The 21241-nt window shown below is 43.6% G+C and overlaps 1 protein-coding gene across 1 annotated transcript; it reads left to right on the top strand.

Annotated features, from left to right (window-relative positions):
• The first annotated feature begins 8493 nt into the window (after positions 1 to 8493).
• LOC311509428 (semaphorin-5B-like) lies at positions 8494 to 20030 on the top strand. Its single transcript, XM_084574640.1, has 21 exons — positions 8494 to 8923; positions 10413 to 10512; positions 10617 to 10662; positions 10771 to 10833; positions 10937 to 11035; positions 11164 to 11377; positions 11493 to 11778; positions 11935 to 12070; positions 12488 to 12695; positions 12794 to 13001; positions 13439 to 13556; positions 13688 to 13872; positions 14001 to 14144; positions 14255 to 14402; positions 14616 to 14841; positions 15790 to 16011; positions 16099 to 16269; positions 17247 to 17396; positions 17649 to 17684; positions 18469 to 18680; positions 18763 to 20030. Exons 1-21 carry the CDS (start codon positions 8779 to 8781, stop codon positions 18922 to 18924), a joined length of 3279 nt encoding a protein of 1092 aa, XP_084430766.1. The 5' UTR covers positions 8494 to 8778; the 3' UTR covers positions 18925 to 20030.
• Positions 20031 to 21241: the final 1211 nt, after the last annotated feature.

Here is a 21241-nt window from a genome sequence, read left to right as displayed (position 1 = left end):
CAGTTGCTGTAGTTTGAAAGTGAAGCAGGAAGTAGAAACAAAAATTAACCCAAATGGCAAAAAAGCACCAACTAGCGTTTTGATGGCATTGTTACAGACAAGCTATTGTCTGGCTAAGTGCATAGTTTACGTCGTCTTGTCCTGCAGAGGCATAAACTCTGCTTCAGGCTTCATAACTCTACAAGTCATCTGCTTTTTTTTGAATTACCCTGGTATTAGGAGGAGCCAGGCACTGCCAGATGGCGACGATCAGAGCCACCACTGAGATGTGATGCCACAGAGGGTCATCCTTCTTTATATTCAGTCAGCGGTGTCCACACCTTGCACTCGCATGGAAGTGTTGCTGCAAACCTGGGTATACTTCATTCTGTGAACTGACTTGGCAGAGGTTCAGTCATATGTAAAGCTCCTGCACACCAGGTTTAATGTAAACAGCCCTGATCAAGCTCAACTCATGAACAACTAAAGCTTTGTTTTAATCTTGAAGACAGATAAAATAATTTGGATACACACAGTGTTGGTATGGTTTTTGTTTCGGACAACCCTACAATCACCAGTTCTCAGCACCAGTGCTTTTTAGGGAAGATACACCAGCTCAGCATGCCAGCAGTAGTGCTGGCTTGCCAGAGTAAATATCACAAATCTGTAACAAACCAGAAACCTTTCAGGAACGGAGGCAAGAATGTGTTGATAACTTCATGTTTTCGGATCAGAACGAGCTTCAAAGATCATGAAACTCAGTCAACACGCAGAGAGTGGGAGTAGATGAAATAAATAAATAAAAAAAATAATAATTTATGTATATTATTGAACGGGTGAGTAAATTCTTGTAATAGATTTTTTTGTCAAACTTATCGGTGAAGGATTTTCCGCTGGCGTCTCTGGTGGAAAGACTTGATTTCTTTGTTCAGGCAAACAAACTGTTTGTCTAAACTAATGGAGTTTGCTATTGACTCTGTCTCCCCATTCATTTACATGCTGATGATAGCGCAGCTGTGTTCGACAAAGTCTCATTTTGCATCCGAAAGAATTTAAAACAAACCTGACTTGATTCAGACGCCGATAGTGAGTTTGGAGAGTTTAACCTGGAGTCCTCGGCAGCTCAGCCGACTCGATGCATTTTAAGTGTTGGCTTTGTTTAGGATTTTACTGGAAAACAATAATCACTGCAAAGAAAAGTAATTGTACTATTTGAATACCGTAAATATCCGTATCACAGCTACCACCTGTTGATCAGTAGAATGGGCTGAAAGCTGCTGCAGGAATGTGTATCATTTTCTCTCCATCCTCGTTGTGCTGCAACAACTCCAAAATACTGAGCATGCAAGATCAAATTAAGGGACAAAACTCAGCTGATTCAATGAGCTCCTTAATGTGACCCAATTTTTTTTTACCTAAATCTAAATCTGGATCTCTCACAGAGCAACACATCTCTTACTATTGAGAGAGTTAACAGTTTGCTCTGCACAAACAGAAATGCTTTGCAGCCCCCCCTTCAATCCCATCTCTCCCATCACACACACACACACACACACACCCCTTTACCTCCCCCCACCTCCCTGCCCACACTCCCTGGTCAGCGTGCTACAGTGTGTCCATGTGTAACAAGTTCCCTCTCTCTTGTTTTTCATACCTCTTTCTTCTTCTCTCACCATGTGGAGCGCTGGGATCGGTGCCACTCGTTCGCCTGCCCGGTCTGGTCGGTGGTGATGGTGTACTAGTAAGTTTGTTTTTCTTGTGCATTTATGCCGCGCGTGTGTCCGCGCGCGCAGAGTTTTGCTATGTCAGTGCAATTACTTATCCTTTTGTGTTCCCCTTTTCTGTCTCCTTTTTGTGTCTGCTTTTCAGTTTGACTGTTTCCTCTCTGCGGGCTCATTTCTCTTCCATTGCTCCTTAATGTGACCCCTTCACCTCCCCCTCCTCCCTTCTCACCCTCATCCTCAGCACATATCGCTCTGATTTTGGAGATTGCATGTAGCGTGGATAGCGTGTGTGTGTGGGGTGGGGGGGTTCAGGTAACGTGTGGTGGGTATTTCCTTTGTTCTGTCTGAGGCATAAGTGCTGATATTGGCATGGGAATGGTGCAGGAGAGAGCAGCAGAGGAACCCAGGATCAATAACCTCAGTCTGGCTTCTAAAATAGTGTCTGAATGTGTGTTATTTAGTTGTGCCTCACCATTCAACTGATGAACCTTTTGTCAACCTTTTGTGTGAAATCCCCCCTTGCCCCTTTTCTACGAATGGGTGCTGATGCTAATGATTTTTGACCAGAAGCAGCTGGGACCTGACAATTTCTATGTAAAAATTGCAATTAGTCTCCCCAAATAATTGCTGGCAACGGGCTGTCGCCTAACCCAGCTAATTACAGGACTGATAGGGAATTAAAAAAAATCTTTTGTTGACAAGTCCTTTTGCAAAATGAGCGTCATTTATGGAAATTAATCATCACTGGAAACAGACAGCTAAAACAATTTTCACAAATATGCCCTGGCAGGAAGAGGGGACCAGTTTTTACAAGCTCCTTCACCATGGCAGCGGCAACCATTAGATGGATTTGTAATTGAAAGGCTCAGACGGTTAGTCACCCAAGAGATCCAGATCAGACAGTCTGAGTGTGTCTGCACTTTTACTACAGCCGAGGTGCAATTCAAGTTCACTTAAATATCAATTTAAAAGCAACAACCATTAAATAAAACTATTTAGGTGAGATATAATACAGCCTGTTGCGGTGGCTACATATCTGTGAAGCTTGTGAAAGTTAAGTGGAAACAAAAATGCTGACTGAGCTATTCATCCTTGTCAAAGGGAACAATCTTGCACTTACCAGCTTTATCTGGGGCTTTCAATAGCATGTCATGGTCTTTCTGATGGGTGGAGTTTGCCCGGTTGTCATAGAGACAGATCAGTTGTTATCACGTGACCCGAACAGGGAATCAGCCGTGTGATGAGAGGTTGTTTCGGATGATGTGGTTTAGTCTTCAATGCTGTTTATCCACAGATGTCTGTTCATATGTGAAGGACCAGTTAATACACCCGTTACTAGAGTCTTGTCATTGCATTTTTCCACTTTAATATAAGCATCAACATTATTCTGAGTTGTATTTCTGGTCATTTTCCTTTTAGTTTTGTTTCGGTCTAAACCAAACACAAAGTGTACCTGGTAAACGCTATGTTGTATTTAACATATATTATAACTTTGCGTCATTCGTTGCTTAATAACCTAATTCTAAAGTCGTATCTTTCAAAAATGAGTCGATCAGGGCAGCCATAACCCCTTAAACAGCTTCTTAATGGGGGAACTACAAACCTAAAAGTAAATGATATTCTTAAATTAGTTTTTCGGTCTTTTCTACCATCTTGAGTTGCAGTGAACAGAGCGTCAAAGCAGTAATTTGTCTCCTGACTGAGAGGCTTCCTTCAAGTGTGTTTTTACAGAGAGACTGCAGCTGGATGTATTTTGGTTATACATCCTAGTTCTGCCAATTAATCCCAAAAGCGAAAGAGTCAGTGATAGGAGGACAGAGGGAGACGGAGAGGGGAGATGGATGGGAAGGGAGGGATCAGTGCAGCTGTATGCCTCTTTGGGATTCCTGCTCTCTACCTCCTCTTGCCGGGGCCAAACCGGCATCATTAGGTTTGGCAAATTACCCGAGCTGCCATTGTGGCGCAGCCATGGCACGTTAGTGTGTCTTTTTAACTGTGGCTGAACTCAGTCTATTCACTTGTAAAAGAGAGCAGCCATTGGCAGATAGTTGGCAGGTTGCACAGAGAGGCCATTCACCCCGGTAGGAAGGAGCTGAGAACACTACCTCGGAAATGGTCCTCTCTGAATATTTTGATGGAGAGACTTTGGGTGCGCTCTCAGTGTCCATTTGCTCCAACTAACAAATGACTTCATTAGTAATTAATATTACTGCTCTTTAGAGTTACCTTCAAATCAAAGCTGCATGTCACAAAGTGCATTTTAAGGATCTGCTACTGTTGTTTTGTGAGCTTCTTCTTAGGAGGAATTTTTTAAGCGTTAGGAGGTGGGGGGATTCACCGTTTCTTTTCAAGATATTTGGATGGAGTCCAAGTACTCGGGTGGAGAGAGTTTAGACAAGAGGCTGATATACAAGGGTCAGATGCTGGACTCGCTCCTTTTATTTTTGATGCCACGGAGGAACAAATTACAAGTCCTCTGAATGAAGAAACAATTACTTGTAATGAATTTCCCTGTCATATATAATTACCTCAGTAAAGAGGATTTAAATGAAGCGCACTTAGATGGAACCCCGTGTCTCAGTTTTGTTACGGTTGCATTCAGATCCCGACACATATAAATATAATTACGTATAATTGCTTTTTTGCAAGAAATGAGAGGAGAGGTTTTTACTTTTCCTTCCAGAAGAACAAATAGCATCTTCACAGTGTCACTACGTCAGCACACCTGATGCATTCAAGACCAGGAACCTGCTTCTGAAAAGACTGACCTCTTCTATTGCTTCAGCTCTCCTAAAGACAAAGCCATGTGTGCTTCAAAAGAAAGTTCTTGGTGTAAGAGAGCGAGATGCTCTTTCTGGACTCTGTCCAAACATTATGTTGAACTGAAGGAGAAACCCTACATCTTCTAACTTTTGTTTTGTCAGCGTGTACGCCAAACTATTAACAAGCCAGGAGAGCAGAATATCTGTTTCAAGCCCCTGAATCAAATTTGATCAAATCTTAGCTTAAGAAATGTCAACAGATTAAGTGTAAGTTATACATGTCAAAGTGAAATACAATTGCAGGTACAGTGTCCATATAAGGACATAGTTTTTAAAGAAAAAGGGAGCAGGATTGGTTAGTTTACATCTCAGGAGGTGATGGACAACAGACCTTTCTCCCAGAGGAGTGACTAATGACTTTGAGGCACTTATGACGACAGCTTTAGTCAGAACAACTTATATTATTAAATTGGTTCCATGAATTTTGTTTGAAAAGTGCATAATCAGTTTTGACCAGACCGATTTCAAGCTTGATAATGCAATAAATACCTCTATGTATACATTAAACATCTACTAGCAGATGAATGCATTTAACTGAGCCTTCTCTCAACAGGCTGCAGACGTAGCACAGTGATAATGGTATGTAACTGTGCAAACGTTTCAAATACAATATTATAATTACAGAATACAGATTTTCTTTCCAATAATATTGTACATTTGAAATAATATGCAAACCGAAAAATACTAGGAGAATTGCAAAATAGCTGTTACAAAACCTACAAGTTGACCTCCATGTTTTTACACGAAAATATCATAGACTGCATAAATGTGGGCAACATGTCTCCACTTCCTCGCATTCGCCAAACTGACGCTATTTTCCCAGGGATACAGGCGGCGCCATCTTGCGACTTTGGAACCAGAGTCTGCGCGGTACTGTCCGAAAATGGAGCCACACTTCCACCAGAACATTTTTAAAAATTGTTTGTACAACTCCCACGGTCTCACAGGCCTGCTTTGCGGAGCAGTTGGCATGATGTGTATTTTAGTGTTTTAGTTTAGCCCAAGTCCCACCCACTGCAACATTGAGGAGGTGGAGCTTATGACCTATACTGCAGCCAGTCACCAGGGGGAGCTCTACTTGCTTTGGCTTCCATTTTGGGGAGCTGCTCCACTGTCCATCTTTATACAGTCTATGATATATATGCATGTTTAGAGTACACTGTTCCATGTAGCTCTGACAGCAGATACACTAACATGTTAATTATGCCGAGTCTGTGTTTTGTCCATGAGATGTTTGAGCGAGATTTCCTTCTTGCAGAAGAATCGCAGGCAAAGAGGGAGGCAGATTAGTCCACAGAGAAAATACCGTAAATTCTAAAAGATACACCTGCCATGCTTTGGTTTATTGACACAGTGGAGGCCGCGTCTTAAATTGGATGCACTGTGGGCTCATAGGGACAAGGTCTTGGGTTAAAATCTTGGCAGTGTTCCTCCCGTGTGGAGGTCACATGTTCACTTCGTGTCCCTGCGGTTTTCATTTCCCACAGTCCAAACACATGCAGGTCACATGAATCGGCGACTCTGTATTTCTAATCTCCTCACAGGTTGTTATGGCTTTGTGGTGTTTTTCCAACACATGAATGAATGAATGTTCTGACATGCTCGTGGCTCCAGGAAAAAAAAAAAAGAAACAGTGCCAGGCTGTAATGCTGCTTTTACTTCCTACTTTTTCAATCAAGGCTGTTTTCTAATCCAAAATAGCTCCGGCCTGGTTTATACTCTGCAGCAAAATATGTTGCAGCTCATTGAAATGTACACAGTATTATGTCTGATCACTCCAACCACATTTGAGGACAGTTTTCTGACTTATTTTTTATATCTCCAGCCATGCTAGCAGCTCTGTGAGGCTGCATTTAGATACAGTGGTGCAGAGTGAGAGTTCATACATTTCCCAGTGTCCCTGAAGAATCTGACTGACGTCTGCTGTTGCTCCCCATCATTGTACTGAATACACAAATCCCGGGAACATTAGGCCTCTCACTGGCCGGGGCTTTGCGCGGCGAGAGGAGCATGGCCCCATAACAAAGGCAAGGCCAGCGGTGGAGGCTCCGCTCCTGTCGCTTCATTAAGCAGCAGTGTAAGACCCAGCAGGTTGAAAAACCTCTGCCTCCACACACATTCAGTCCTCCCAGCGAGCAGAAGACAGGCAGACATTCACCGCTTCCATTCTCCAAAGCACATAGCAGCTGCAGTGCTTTGAAAGAAAATTTGATTGGAATAGAAGAGGCTGCTTCAGTTTGAACTACTGTAGGCGACTAATAAAGTTTGAGAATTTTCTGTTTTGTTGCGTGAACAGGACTTTCAAATTCAAACAGAGGGAAAAAAAGATTAAAAAAATGACCGGATCACGTCCGGAGAAGTCGGACGTGATCCGAAAACAAAAATTATTGATTATTTTTGTCAGAAGAAAATCCCTCAGCATTATATGAGAATCCAAACGTAAAAAGGAGTGTATTTATTGTACAACCAGCAGTGGTAGGCTTAGCTTAGCCGCACTCAAAATCCACCTTCCAGCATTTCTAAAGCTCACTAACTAAACACATCTTATCTTGTGTATCTTAAATAGGTAATATTTCCTCCTGAAATGTAGTGACGTCCAACTATAAACCAAAAAAAGTGTTTTTTTTGCTCAACTTGACTTGAATAAATATTCAGTGTGTACCTTTAATATGACACTGGAATAAACATTCATCGGAAGATTTGAGATTGCTGGTGAAGAAAAAACACCTTTTCAAATTGCTCAAGCGTCATCTTGGTTACAACACAGTCTGGAATGCATCATGCAAACTGTTTGAGCTTCCAGCAGATCTTCTTCAAGCTACTTTTACTCATGCTTCTTTCGGTGAGGCCTCCAGGTCCGTGGCCATAGCTGCAGCTCCAGCTATATAACACAAAAATAACAGCAGCCACTCAAGGCTGGCCTTGGCCGTCAGTCTGCTGCTTGCGGTCCCTGTGGGTTCTGTACCACTGGTACTTTGTTGGAGCCGTTTTCTCTTTCCAACCGTTCTCAGACTGAGGGCCTGCTGCAGCAGCTGCATAGGTAGCTTTAGTAACTGGATGTTGACTTTCACAAACTGGCTTGATGGCCCTCTTGATTAAAGCTGCTTCCTCCTTCTGAAGTTGCACACCGAGGTCCGTAATGACCTTTTTTTTTAAGAGAGTTTCGCTTCTTGTCTTTCCGATCCGTCTGTAACTGCAAGTTCATAGAGATTTTTCTGTCTCTTCTTCGTGCCGACCGTGCGGTCTTGAGTCTGGGACTGGCAGGTTTGTTGCTGTGTGCCTCTTTCAGCTTGACTGACGCAGAATTAACTCAGGTGACAGCTCATCCCCTATTCGCGAAACATCAGGCATTTCTTTTATGGTGTAGACGTCTTAAAGTAGCTGGTAGTTCAGCTGATTTATGGGCCTTAAACTGACTTTTTACAAGCTTATTTCAGCTCCTACGCTCAATCTAACACTAACAGCGTTTCCGCACATATTTTGACAAGCAAACTCTATCCTTTGGTTGCCAACTTTAAAATCAATTGTGTACTTGGATTCTACGTTGCTTTGTAAAATCTGTTTCTCAACATGTTCACATAATTTAAAATATCCAGCCAAATGTTGGATCTCGTTCTTTTCTACCTGCCAAGACAGTTCAGTGTAATCTATTAAATCATGTTAAAGAGGATGTTTTCTAGGACCCTTGTCCCTGAAGTCATCATCCGATCATCATCACTGAGCAGATTTGATGTGCGCAAATCGATTTTGATGCCGACACAAAGACCCTTCATGTGTCTCACAGTTCAAAGTTCACACCCCCTGTTTGGCTCCGGGCCCAGACTCGTCTCTGAATGGCTCTCCTCGCTCAGAAAGAGCCCTGCTGACGGCACCCTCGGTTCGCGAGTCGGCATTTAGAGGCGATTGGCGGCTCTGGCCTTTTGAGGCGAATTAGCCATGACTGAGTCCTGCTGACAGTGAGGGGCTGGACACACAGAGGAGACAGACAGAGGCAGCAGAGGGACAGTGAGGCTGGTGGACGAGCAAAACTAATCTGGATGGATGGGCAGGGGGGCATAGAGAAGGGAGGGTGTGCAAGTGTAAGCTACCGTGTAATTCATATGGATTTGTTAAAGTCTATTAGAGATTTATTAAGTATGAAAAGGATAAATGACCTGCAATGCCTCTGTCAAACAAATCCAAATTCTTCTGCATGTCAACTCCCAACAGGTGATTCCTGAAGATCCAACAGAAGACTGGATGTGGTTGTAACTATGGTTACGTCAGGGTGGGGGGCGTGGGCCCTCTCCCCCTGTGGCCTTGTGCTGGTCATCTGTTCAGCGTTGTGTCTGTCCCAGGAGCCTCCCATCAAGCCTGCAGACTGCACTAGAAAGGAACATCCTGTTTTCTCATATCAAGGTGAGTGCATCGTTATGAGTCTGCTCCTCCTGAAGTTACACAGCGTACTTTTTCACCATCCATCCAATGCAACCATGCGTTTAATGCTAAAAACTGCAAACCTTTGGCATTGTCGTCACTGATGCAAAACAAAACCATCCAGTGTTCATGTTTCAAATGAATACAAAAGATCCCCGGGTATTGTTTAGGTAGGAGCCTCAAGGAAGTAGTTATAGAGTAGTCAGTAGTCTCTGGTGTGTTTGAAGCATCTCGGTTTTCTGATTTCCTGTATTTAACTGAGGGGGTTAAAATGCAGCCCCTTCTTCCTCAGAGCTGAAGGATAAGTGCTTTGAATGTGAGTGTGTGCATGGACTGTTTGCATTTGTCTACTCTGCCACAGGTCTTTATGTACATGGGCAAGAGCACAAAAGCAATTTGCATTCAGTAGGTTGGTGAACGCCGGCGTTGTTAGAGTGATGCTTTGTATTCGCGTTGTATTGCAGACCTCTTTCAGAGCGATTCAAAGTGGACCTGGGACCAGACAAGAAGGATGGTTCAGTTTGGTTTCTAATAAGAATTTTGACACAGTGCTTGCTCATAACCTTTCAAACTGCTGTTTGACATTTTATGTGAGATTAATAAATAATACAAAGCATAATGCTTGAATTTAATATATGATGATAAAAGTGTGGGTGTGTGACGGCTCCCAAGTGGCTTTCATCTGGTTATATTCATAGGGATTTGCTGGGGTTGTGTTTTTCGTGTTGCAACTTATAGGTGTTAATGTTCTGAAACTCAATTCTTTAATAAAATGGCATATAAAGATTTCTATAAATGTTTTGATGTCTGCAGCAGGGCTTCATTATTCATCGTTCGGCTGTGAAACTGTGAAAGGGTTCTTGATGGTATTATTTTGACTGGATGTCAGTTTCCATTCAGCTCAAAGTGTTTGCCTGGCACACCGTGCTGTTAATGTTTTGGATACATTTGCCCCACAAGCTGGCGATCAAATGAGAGGAGCCACCATTCATTTTGGCGAATCAGCAGCAGTAATTTGCTCTGAAACACTGTGGGAAGGTTTCATTTGTTGCACTTTGGTATGTACCCAACGCTCATGTAAAACAACCAGATAACTCTTTGGTTTTGGTTTGCTGTCATCTTGTTAGAGTTGTTTAAATCAAGCGTGGTCCACTGAGGTATCTTCCCACTTGTGTTCTGTAAACTCCCTTCTGGCTACATGTGGAAGTGTCCTAGCTTTGGACAAAATTAAATCTAGGTCTCTAGTCTGTGCTCAAGCCTTGGGCCAAGCCTCCATTCTGGCACCCGGTTCAAATGATAATGTGAGTTACCGGGAAAAAAATGTAACACAACAGTTAGAACACGGAGGGTTTAACTGAGGTTAGAGCTGTGAGCCAGGTACCATTTGGTAGAACCGGATTCCCAGGCTATCACCATCATCTCTTATCCCTCATGTCTTTCTCACCTCGTCCTCTGGTTCTTTCTCCTCCAGCTCTGAGGTCTTGGGTGTCTGAGTTCTCCCACCCAGGGGTGAAGGATTTCTCCCAGCTCGCCATTGACCTGAGCAGAAACCAGCTCATTGTAGGAGCAAGGTAACGAACAATCATCAACAAATAGTTTGATCAGAATGTTTCAGGATTTCACGTTTACATGCGGTACACTACTGCGGTCTGAGGTGTGTGTGCTGCTGTTACAGAAACTTCCTCTTCAGACTGAGTTTGAGCAACGCTTCGCTCATACAGGTAAAGTTTCCAATTCATGTACATGTATGCAAAAATATAAAGAAGTTTCATGGCTATAAGGATATTTATTATCCAATTAATCCAAAAAATGCATTTTTCTCCCCCCAGGCAACAGAATGGGCACCCGATGAAGATACAAGACGTTCATGTCAGAGCAAGGGCAAGTCTGAGGTAACACGTCCCAGAGTTATTCGGTAACAACTAAAGGGCGTGTTCACATTTTAATGGCGTCTCATGAGACAGTAAACCTGAGCCGTGGTGTATTTGTCCTCAGGACGAATGCCAGAACTACATCCGGGTTTTGCTCATAAGTGGCAAGACTCTGTTCACGTGTGGGACCAACGCTTTTACCCCGGTCTGCATCACCAGGCAGGTTGGTACAGCAGCTTCTAAAAAGAGAAAAGTAGTTTGCACAGTATGATAATTATGTGGAATAATGTGACGGAGAGGTTGAACACACCACGAAACAAAAAAAAATCTTAATTCCTTCTTTTCCGTCAGATTTCTAACACCAGTCAGGAGTTGGACACTGTGAACGGTGTCGCCCGATGTCCCTATGACCCACGCCACAACTCCACTGCCATGGTAACGGAAAGGGGCGAGTTGTACGCTGCCACGGTGATCGACTTCTCCGGACGTGATCCGGTCATCTATAGGAGCCTGGGGAACATGCCGCCGCTGCGCACCGCCCAGTACAACTCCAAATGGCTCAACGGTTAACAAAGCACCACACTGACTGACATGTCCCTTTCTTTGGTCTTGGTTTAACCTGTGGCCTGTTTTTGTAACTGTCATATATTCCACATCTGTCTCCCTCTCATGTCGTCCAGAGCCTCATTTTGTGTCCGTTTATGAGATTGGCCGGTTTGCCTACTTCTTCCTGAGAGAAACTGCCGTGGAAAACGACTGCGGGAAGATGGTGTTCTCTCGGGTGGCTCGGGTCTGCAAGAACGACATGGGTGGACGGTTTCTTCTGGAGGACACGTGGACCACCTTCATGAAGGCCCGACTCAACTGCTCACGCTCAGGAGAAATCCCCTTCTACTACAACGAGCTGCAGAGCACATTCTACTTACCAGAGCAAGACCTGATTTACGGCATCTTCACCACTAATGTGTGAGTTTGGTTCATTAAGAGCAGCATTCAAAAATTAATTGCACACAGGCTGTCACAGCACATTTAAAGCACACTCATTTTCTACTGGGAAGAGCCAAACATCTCCCCACAGTGAATACAGCTTTCTGACCTTGAAAACATTCCCCTCTTCTCCAGGAACAGCATATCAGCTTCTGCCATCTGTGCCTTCAATCTGAGCTCCATCACTCAGGCCTTCAACGGACCCTTTCGCTACCAGGAGAACCCCCGCACTGCCTGGCTCGCCACCCCAAACCCGATAGCCAATTTTCAGGTAACTCACACTTTGGAACACGGACACAAAAAAAGACTCCAAACTGCATTCACATTTCTGTTTTTCTCTGACAATATAAAGGTGATAGAAGTGAGAATGCGAAGCAGAAACCTTTGTCCTATCACAATTGTCCGGTGATTCCTCCAAGGCACAAAGGAGTTTACAAAAGAGACTGACATCCATTTCATCTCTGAGGGACGAATACACATATTTAAATGCAGCATAGCACACATAGCCATCAAATATGCCTCCTACAATAAGTGCTTGTCAAGTTTCCCTGCATGAGAAGTTACCCAGTACAGGCTGAAGGGTTCTAGTTCTAGTTTTGCAATGTTTGATTTCAGATTTGCATTTATTTAAACATTGTTAACACTGAGTCTTTAACACCTGACTGATGCCTCGTTCTTGGCTGCTCAGTGCGGCACATTAGAGGAGGGTGGCCACGGGGGAAACTTGACAGAGCGCAGCCTCCAGGACGCCCAGCGGCTCTTCCTCATGAACGACGTGGTCCAGCCGGTCACCGTCAACCCCCTGCTCACCCAGGACAACCTGCGCTTCTCCAAGCTGGTGGTGGACATCGTGCAGGGCCGAGACACGCTGTACCATGTTATGTACATCGGCACTGGTGAGAAATAGGTGATGGAGTCTGGCTAAATATATCCCCTGAATAACATTAGGTTTTGTACATCAGAGCCTGTCTTCTTGATCTTCTTGTCTAATCAGAATATGGCACCATCCTGAAGACTCTCTCCACAACCAATAAAAGCCTTCATGGCTGCTACCTGGAAGAGCTGAGGATCCTCCCCGAAGGCCAGATGGGACCAATAAAGAGTCTGAAAATCCTCCACAATGACCGATCTTTGTTTGTGGGGCTTAATGACAGACTGGTGAAGATACCATTAGAGCGCTGCTCCAACTACCCGACTGAACGGTATGATCTAAGAGTCTTATACCCTCAGTTTTAGTATAAAGCCATGTGAAAGCTTTGTAAAAGCTTAGCTCGCTAGGGTTTCTGGTGCCTGTGGTGAGTTTGCAAATTCACAAACTCAACTTAAAAATACTGAAATTGATTTATTAACTCAGTGCTTTGTGGGTGTCCAAGCCTGAAAGGCCTGCAATAAACGCTGACAAATATGATTATGTTAAGAGCCCAGTTTGTTTTCCCTATGAAAAGACCGCTTTTGAAGTGTCAGTCTGAATTTTGGCAAAGCTCTGAGCAGACATTACATAAGCAGGCTATTAATGACTTTGTTCACAATAAATGTACTGCAAGAAAATGTTGACAAACTTTCCAATATTCTCTGGCGTTACCGGAGAGACTTGGTGATTCTCCAGCAATTCCTGACCGCTTATCTGCACTCGTATTAGTTACTGCATGGAGGCTCGGGACCCTTACTGTGGCTGGGATCACAAACAGAAGCGCTGCACCACCATTGAGGAGAGCTCCAACATGAACCAGTGGACCCAAAACATCACTGAATGCCCCGTAAGACTCACAGTTAGTCCAGTGAATTGGTCTTTACAATTTAGAAAAATCAGCCATCAATCATTCATGAGGCATGGTTTGTTCATTCTAGCCTTATATTGACAAATGTGATCAATTCATTTGTGTTGCAGGTGAGGAACCTAACGCAGGACGGTGGTTTTAGTCCTTGGGCGCCGTGGCAACCTTGCAACCATGATGATGGCGAGGGCTCTGTTAGCAGCTGCTTGTGCCGGTCCCGCTCGTGTGACGGACCGGTGGCCAGATGTGGAGGGGCTGAATGCAAGGGCCCGACCATCCAGGTGTCAAACTGTTCCAGGTACAGTTATTCTTCAAGTGATTGCCATTACTTCGGAGGCAATCAAATGTTAAAATTTTATGAAAGGAGAGCACATGTTCCCGAGTTACATGGTATTGACATTAACTGTCTCGTGTTCTGTGTGTCAGGAATGGCGGCTGGACTCCCTGGTCCTCGTGGGGTCAGTGCAGCAGCAGTTGTGGTATCGGATTTGAAGTGAGGCAGCGATCCTGCAACAACCCCTCACCTCGCCACGGTGGTCGCATATGTGTCGGACAGGGTAGAGAGGAAAGGTGAGGAGGGATGTGTTTACGCCAGGAGGTCATCAAGGATGGAAACGCCATCGCCAGGGTTACAGCAGTTATGGCAGCATTGTCTTAGTGTTTTTTTTGTGTGTTTTCAGGTTGTGCAATGAGAAAAAGCCATGTCCCCTGCCAGTGTTGTGGACACCGTGGAGCTCCTGGGCTCACTGCAGTGCTGAGTGTGGAGGCGGGGTCCACTCCAGAACCAGAACCTGTGAGAATGGAAACAGCTGTCCTGGATGTGCAACGGTACTGCAGTGCTTGAATTTAAAAACATAAGGTAAAGCCAGGTAATTTGCTGGCTGAGATGCCTTCACTCCAAGATAAATGGGATTTGTACTTTCATCAAATTGGACTGCAGGCGCACGCAGCGACTTGTCTTATTGGCTTTGACAGGCCACATTTGTGTTTGGGGCTTTTCGTTTTCGCGTGAATGGTGACAAGCTTCATCTCATTTTCCAGGAGTATAAGGCCTGTAACCTGGAGGCCTGCCCTGAGGTCCGCCGCAACACCCCCTGGACTCCCTGGATGCCGGTCAATGTCAGTCACGATGGGTCAAGGCAAGAGCAGAGATTTCGGTACACATGCCGGGCGCTGCTGCACGACCCCCAGCAGCTCCAGCTGGGCAAGAAGAAGCTGGAGACCCGTTTCTGCCCCAATGACGGCTCTGGAGCTTGCCAGACTAGCTGTGAGTCGTGGGAATGAGCTGGGTACAAATAATAGATCTGCTCGACAACTCTTTCACTTCTCACTCAAGCTAAATTAAATGTAAATAAACGTTTCCTCCGTTTGCCAGTTTCCAGCAGGCATCCTTGATTGTAACCATGGAAACACAGCTGGTGTGGTGATTACCTGCTAGAATGCAGGTGTATTTAGGCCCCGCTTTAACCACAGGGAGGGTAACCGGGGGTCATTTTTTATGGTTTAATCAACCGGTGACGTTAGTGAAGCTGCTAAATGTGGCCAAACTCTATAGAGCAGTCTCATACACTGTCTGGGCTTTAAACAGTGCCGTGCGTGGCATAGCTCCCAAACCGCCACAATAAACACAGCTGGTGTCATGTCTGTGGACATCAATCTGCAGACTAATTAAACATTGCGGGAATTGTTGTGGGGAAGCAGATGTCCCATCCCTTCATCTCTCAGAGATATCCAGGCTTTTTTTTTCTCAGGAAAATTTGTTTTTTGATTACAAATCTTGTCTCAGTTTGGGTGAATGTCCTTTTATTGTTCGCCGTAAGTTGTGTAACTGCTCTCAAGTTCTCATCAGCAGAAAAATGTGAATGAAATGTGTGTGCTGATGTCTTTTCAGTGGCTCAGGAAGCACTCCTCATTCATATGTAAATCATCAGGGATTGTAAACAGTATGTGTGTATGTGCACAGGGGGAATCTTGTTCGTTTTTCAGTGTGACCCACAATGCACCTCACTAATTAATGTTTCATAACAGGCCGCCTGCTGAGTTTAGCAATAAAAAGATACAATGCTGTGGCTTCTGTTTGAATTCAGTTAGCATTTAGAGGTTGGATTTCCTGAGCGTTTCAGGGCATATAGTTCCAGTCATGTGAAAGTAACTTAATCATTGCTTTGTTTATGATGCTTTTGGATTCTAATAATAATCTCCCATGGATTTCCAGCTCTAATTGAAGACTTGGTGAAGACTAGCGGCCGAACTATGTCCCTGCCTCAGGGTGCACGATGGGGAACTTGGGAATCGTGGTCCAGCTGTTCCCAGCAGTGTTCCAGAGGCTTCCGAACCCGGAAACGTAACTGCTTGACGGCAGAGAGCCGGACCAACCCCAGCACCTGTGTGGGATCGCCGGTGGAGTATCAGGACTGCAACACTCAGCCCTGCCCAGGTAACAGGGTTCTCCTGATCTCCTGATCTTAAATGTAGCTGCAAGAGCAGAATACATTATTTAATAATATGCGTGTTTAAAATCCAGTGAGTGGAGCCTGGTCTTGCTGGTCCTCCTGGACCCAGTGCTCATCCAGCTGCGGAGGCGGGCACTACCAACGGACTCGGACATGCAGCAGCCCGCCCCCTGCCAATGGAGGAGACATCTGTATCGGCCTGCATACTGAAGAGGCTCTCTGTAATATACACGTCTGTGATGGTATGGAAGCACATGCTAAGCTGAATCTTAATTGCATGTTGTACTTTTGGTTTGAAATGGTTATTTTTATCATTTATCATAATTGTTACACCATGAATATACTTCTGTGGAATAAGCCTGTCTCCCTAGATGAAATAATGGTGCTTGCATCGACACTGATGGGAAATCTCGTCCACACACCAAGCAGTGGATCAATATTTGTGTTGAGATGTCAACCCATGCTAAGCCTCGCCCAGCATTCATTGGCTGAAAGTCAGAAACGGAACGGGAAAAACAGATAACAGAATAGCATCAGATTTAAACACTGAACAAAGCACGGACTACTAAACCAACTCTTTTAGAAATGATCTCATTTGCTCTTTCAAATAAATGCAGGGACATGGGAAGCAAATCAGTGCATTTGACTCTTTATATAATTCATTCAGTAAACAAAGTAACCCCAGCAGACACACAGGGAGGTTGCAGACTGATGATGATCATTTAGCTGTGGTCAGCATCTCTCGGTCTGCTTTGGAGTTTCACTTCTCACTCGGTTGCAAAGGAAATTTTATTGAAGCACAACAATAAAGGGGATGATATTTTATTTCATGATATGTCATTGATGCCTCTTGGGAGCATCCAACATGCAAATTTAAGCCATTGACCTCTTTGATTATGGAAATTCAAAGAATATAGATATTGAATACTGAAATGCAAATGTTGTCTTTGAGCTGATAATTATATATATTTCTTTGCATATTTTAAAAAAACAACAATGCAGGTGCAGGTGGATGGAAACATTTGTTGACACTGAATCAAAAGACAAATTTGAGCTTGAGCTTAAACCCTCAGGGGAGGGTCAAAATCAAATCTGCTTCCTGGGCGCAGAGATGGAATACAAAACAACGTTATCCATCTTTATCGCAGCCGTTGTTCTTGTGCCTTCGTCTTGTGTCTTTGTCGAGCTTTCATTAATCCTCTCTTTCCTCTGTCAGCAGGTGGGGGGGAGTGGACGGAGTGGGGGGATTGTGACGACGAGGGTCTTCAGCATCGCAATCGCCGCTGTGGCGAGGACCAGGAGGCTGAGGTCGGTCTCTGCCAGGGTAACATCACCCAGTCCAGGCCTTGCCAGCCTCACGAGGTGCCAGGTAAGAAAACTTTGTTCGACTCGACTAGAAAAGTTGAATGAAGATACCTTAAATGCTGACATGTTCACTCTGCATGTGAAGAAATGAAAAAGATGAATTCATGGCAGCAGCGCGCCTACCCCGAGATCCTTTTGAGAGAGATTAACTGCGCTTGTCGTTTTTGTTGATTAATCTTTTGGAGCTGTGGTGATTTTTCTTCACTAGATTGATGCCTTAATTTTTTCCTCTTTTCATTCCCGTCTGTTTCTCCAGTTATTTTACCTGGACAGGAGGAGCAGAGCTGCGGCAGTGAGTGGAAACAATTCTTTTCATTTGTTCTCCCCACATAATTACGCTTCATTATATTTTCATTCACAGCAGAAAATCAAAAAAGACCAAATCTATGCGGTTTAATTGCAATCTCTGAAGATGTATCAAGACATTGTTGCAAGGCAGCAAAGTTATTCTCATAGTGTGTATCACACAGTTTGCACCACACTGACGTTTATTTGTGAGCCCCATTGTGTCTTTCAATCTCTGAATCTCGGTCCAGAGCCACACACCTCTACCTTAACGTTCTCCAGAGCTGCAAGACTGTTTAGTTATTTTGGTGGTGCCATGGTCCTTCCTTCTGGCACCACCTTTACATCAAACCACGCCCTACATTATTCAGTCTGCCATTGTTTTCCCGTCCTGGCTCCTTGTTGTTCAGCAGTATTTGTTATTTGGCCCTAAACTGGTTTACGACAACCTGCATGATTTATTAACACCCACATTTTTCCAACTGGTAAAACAGCCGTCGATTCGACATTTTTGAATCAACAAATTAATCTTAAAAGCTTTGGCGGTGATTCTGAGATCCTGGAGCAGGCCAGGTCGGTAAGTTTGCTGATCCCATTATTTATTCTGGGGATTTTTTGTGTTTTACTGCGATTAGTGAATAATGCATTTATGACCTTTAAGTGCCACTAAAACCCGACATCTAATGTGTGTCATTATAGGTGAAAGTCTGTACCTTTCTCCTCACAAAAAATGTCTCATTGGTTTATGCCTACATTTTTGCATTCTTCTCTTCTCACCTCTCTGTGTTTAGCCTTCACCTTGTTCCAGTTGGTAGCCGTGGGCTCAGCCAGCTTTTTTGCCGCAGCCCTCCTCTCAGCGCTGGCTTACACGTATTGCCATCACCTTAACCGAGCATCCGCAGAGTCTGCAATCATCCACCCAAGCACACCAAATCACCTCACCTACAATAAGCAGGGCAACGCCACGCCAAAGAATGAGAAGTACATCCCTATGGAGTTTAAGGTGGGCTGGTTCAATACTATCACCATATAGCTACATACGTTTTGGAAATGTGTTTGTGATTTCTTTTCTCTCCTTGCTGCAGACACTGAACAAGAACAATCTCCACGTGAACGACGAGACGTGCAACCACTTCCCCTCGCCGATGCCCTCCAGCAACATGTTCACCACCACCTACTACCCTCCGAGCCTGAGCAAGTACGACTTCCACCCAGACTCCCCCTGCAGGACCTACATGCACAGCTGAGAAGAGGCCATGCCCTCACAACAAAACGACCATCTTTACTCTCCCCAACGCCATCATGAAGTATTTCCTACACCAAAATCACGCTAATTTTCCTGTCACATCCGATAGTGAGATCAGTTCACCCAAACGACACGTATCTGTTGTGATTTATGATTATGTAGCTTTCTGATTTTTGTTTTTATGGTGCCTACAAAAACTAGAAAATGACATTTATTGCCAGTTGTGTTGCAACTCATTTGGCTCGTGCAGCTTTTTATCAATGAGTTGCTGCAGCATGCAAAGATGTTTAGAGCACACAGCACTGTGCATGTGAATATTTGCATTAAGACACTTAAAACATTCATCAGCCGAATCTGGCACTTGAACTCAAACTGTACAGAGTCTGGTAGTGTCGACAAAATAAATACATCCACAGGTAGAAAGTAAACAAATGAAGAAAGTGCTTATTGTATGTCTAATGTGATCACATCAAATTTGGAAAGCTATTGTTTTATGGCATTCTTTAAAAGTATGGTTGATTGCATTGTCAGATCTTGGGATGTGTCTATGTACACGCCATGTTGATAAAAATGGGAGAGGCTGACATGAACCAACACGAGGCAGCCTTTACTTTCTCAAGGAGGACTCTTATTTAGCTTGTTATCTAAATGGATTCTACAGGGGTCCCTCCTCTTTCTTCAGCCACTCTGGGGTGCTCTATTTGCATTCAGGGCAGAGTTAAAGCATGACCCAGACCTCCAGAGCTTGAATAGACCGCAGACGCTGTATTTACCTGTATTTACTGGACTTAGAAGAGACTCATCCACTGATTACTCCATGGATTTTTGGTCAGTAAGGTCAGAGGACTGTAATACTGCTCTACATGCGGCCTGGACAATTAAGTGTGAGCTTTCATTAGTGAAGACTGATCTCTGCAGCTGTCTGGATGGATTGAAGAAACCAGATACTTGCAGATTTATGGCTTCTTTGCTTTAATTTTCACGCTTAGTAGAGTCCGCAATGGAAATCAGCATTGAAGAGGACTTTTTGACACACATCACTACGTACTGTACACTGTTGACAATGTTTGCTGACTGTTTTTAGACCATATGAATTACGTTTTCACATCAGGTTGTATTGGTATCTCTACATGCTGTAAATGTACAAAGGTATACACAACTCTTTCCTGGATGTTAATGCATTAAGAATATTGTTTTTAAAAAAATCACCAAATATGTATATTTTAGTGGAACATGAACAAAACATTAGTCAGCAATAGACTGTCTAATTGAATTTACCCATTGAGCTGTGGTGTCATGCAACGAAAAAGGTAACTCTGGCAACAATACGACAAAACGTAACAAAAACATGTTCTAAATTGAAGCATAACCACAAGTTCTGTTGCCGAAAAAGCCCAACATATTAATCTATTAAATCCACTGCCACGTGAGGGATTTAAAGATTTTGTCAACTTCTAGTGATGCCAAACAAACACTGCACCGCTCCACCCTTTAACTCTGACCAGATTTGACCTGGACAAACAAAAATATACATCCAAAAACGTTCAAATATTTCTGTCTTGTTACATTCCTGGACTTTATTTCTCATATTTAGTTGTGTGCACTAAAATGTTGTATTTCTAAACTGTAAATACAAAGAAGTGAACTTATCTCTCACCATTTTTCTGTCTATGTAGCATGAAACAAGCACCTCTGGTAATACCGTATTTGTTTTTCTGTCTGGGTCCTTTCATACAAGTAAGTGCATGCACTTTCATGTTTGTGTAAACTGTACAATATGTTTTGTTTTGTTTTTAATGTACCTGGCCAAGAGAATGGAAATCTTTAATTTCACAATGGATTTGTTTCTCTCCCAAAAGACACTTCTGTTCGTTTTGATTGTTGTGAATTTGACTTAACACTGCCTTTTTGGACACTGTGAACTTTTGGTACTCTATATTTTTGTATTATGTACACTGTAAAAAAAGAAAAAAAGAAAATCAAGATGAATAAAGAAATTTTGGTGCCAATATTTTGGCTACCTCCGTCCATGCTTAAAAATACAACCAACTTACTAACATTTTTCACAACATTTGACACAAATATTGCAAAAAAATAACAAAATGTACTCTTCAGCTTCTCTGTCCAGTCAGACGTTATTTCACATGTGTTTATTTCCTTTAAGTGCTTTGATTGGTGCACGAGCGCTCTCTCAGTGTCTTTAATAATGGATGTTGCTTGAGCGAATACAGGTATGCAGGTTAGTCATCAGAGCCTGGAAGTTCACTATTTCATCCTGGTGATTGTGTTTCTATTTTCTGTGTCGGCAGGAAGGCAGA

This window comes from Chelon labrosus (assembly GCF_963514085.1).
Source record: "Chelon labrosus genome assembly, chromosome: 24".
In the NCBI taxonomy this organism is placed as follows: domain Eukaryota; kingdom Metazoa; phylum Chordata; class Actinopteri; order Mugiliformes; family Mugilidae; genus Chelon; species Chelon labrosus.
The sequence above is the reverse complement of the archived record's forward strand: the minus strand, read 5'-3'. Positions and strand labels throughout refer to the sequence as shown.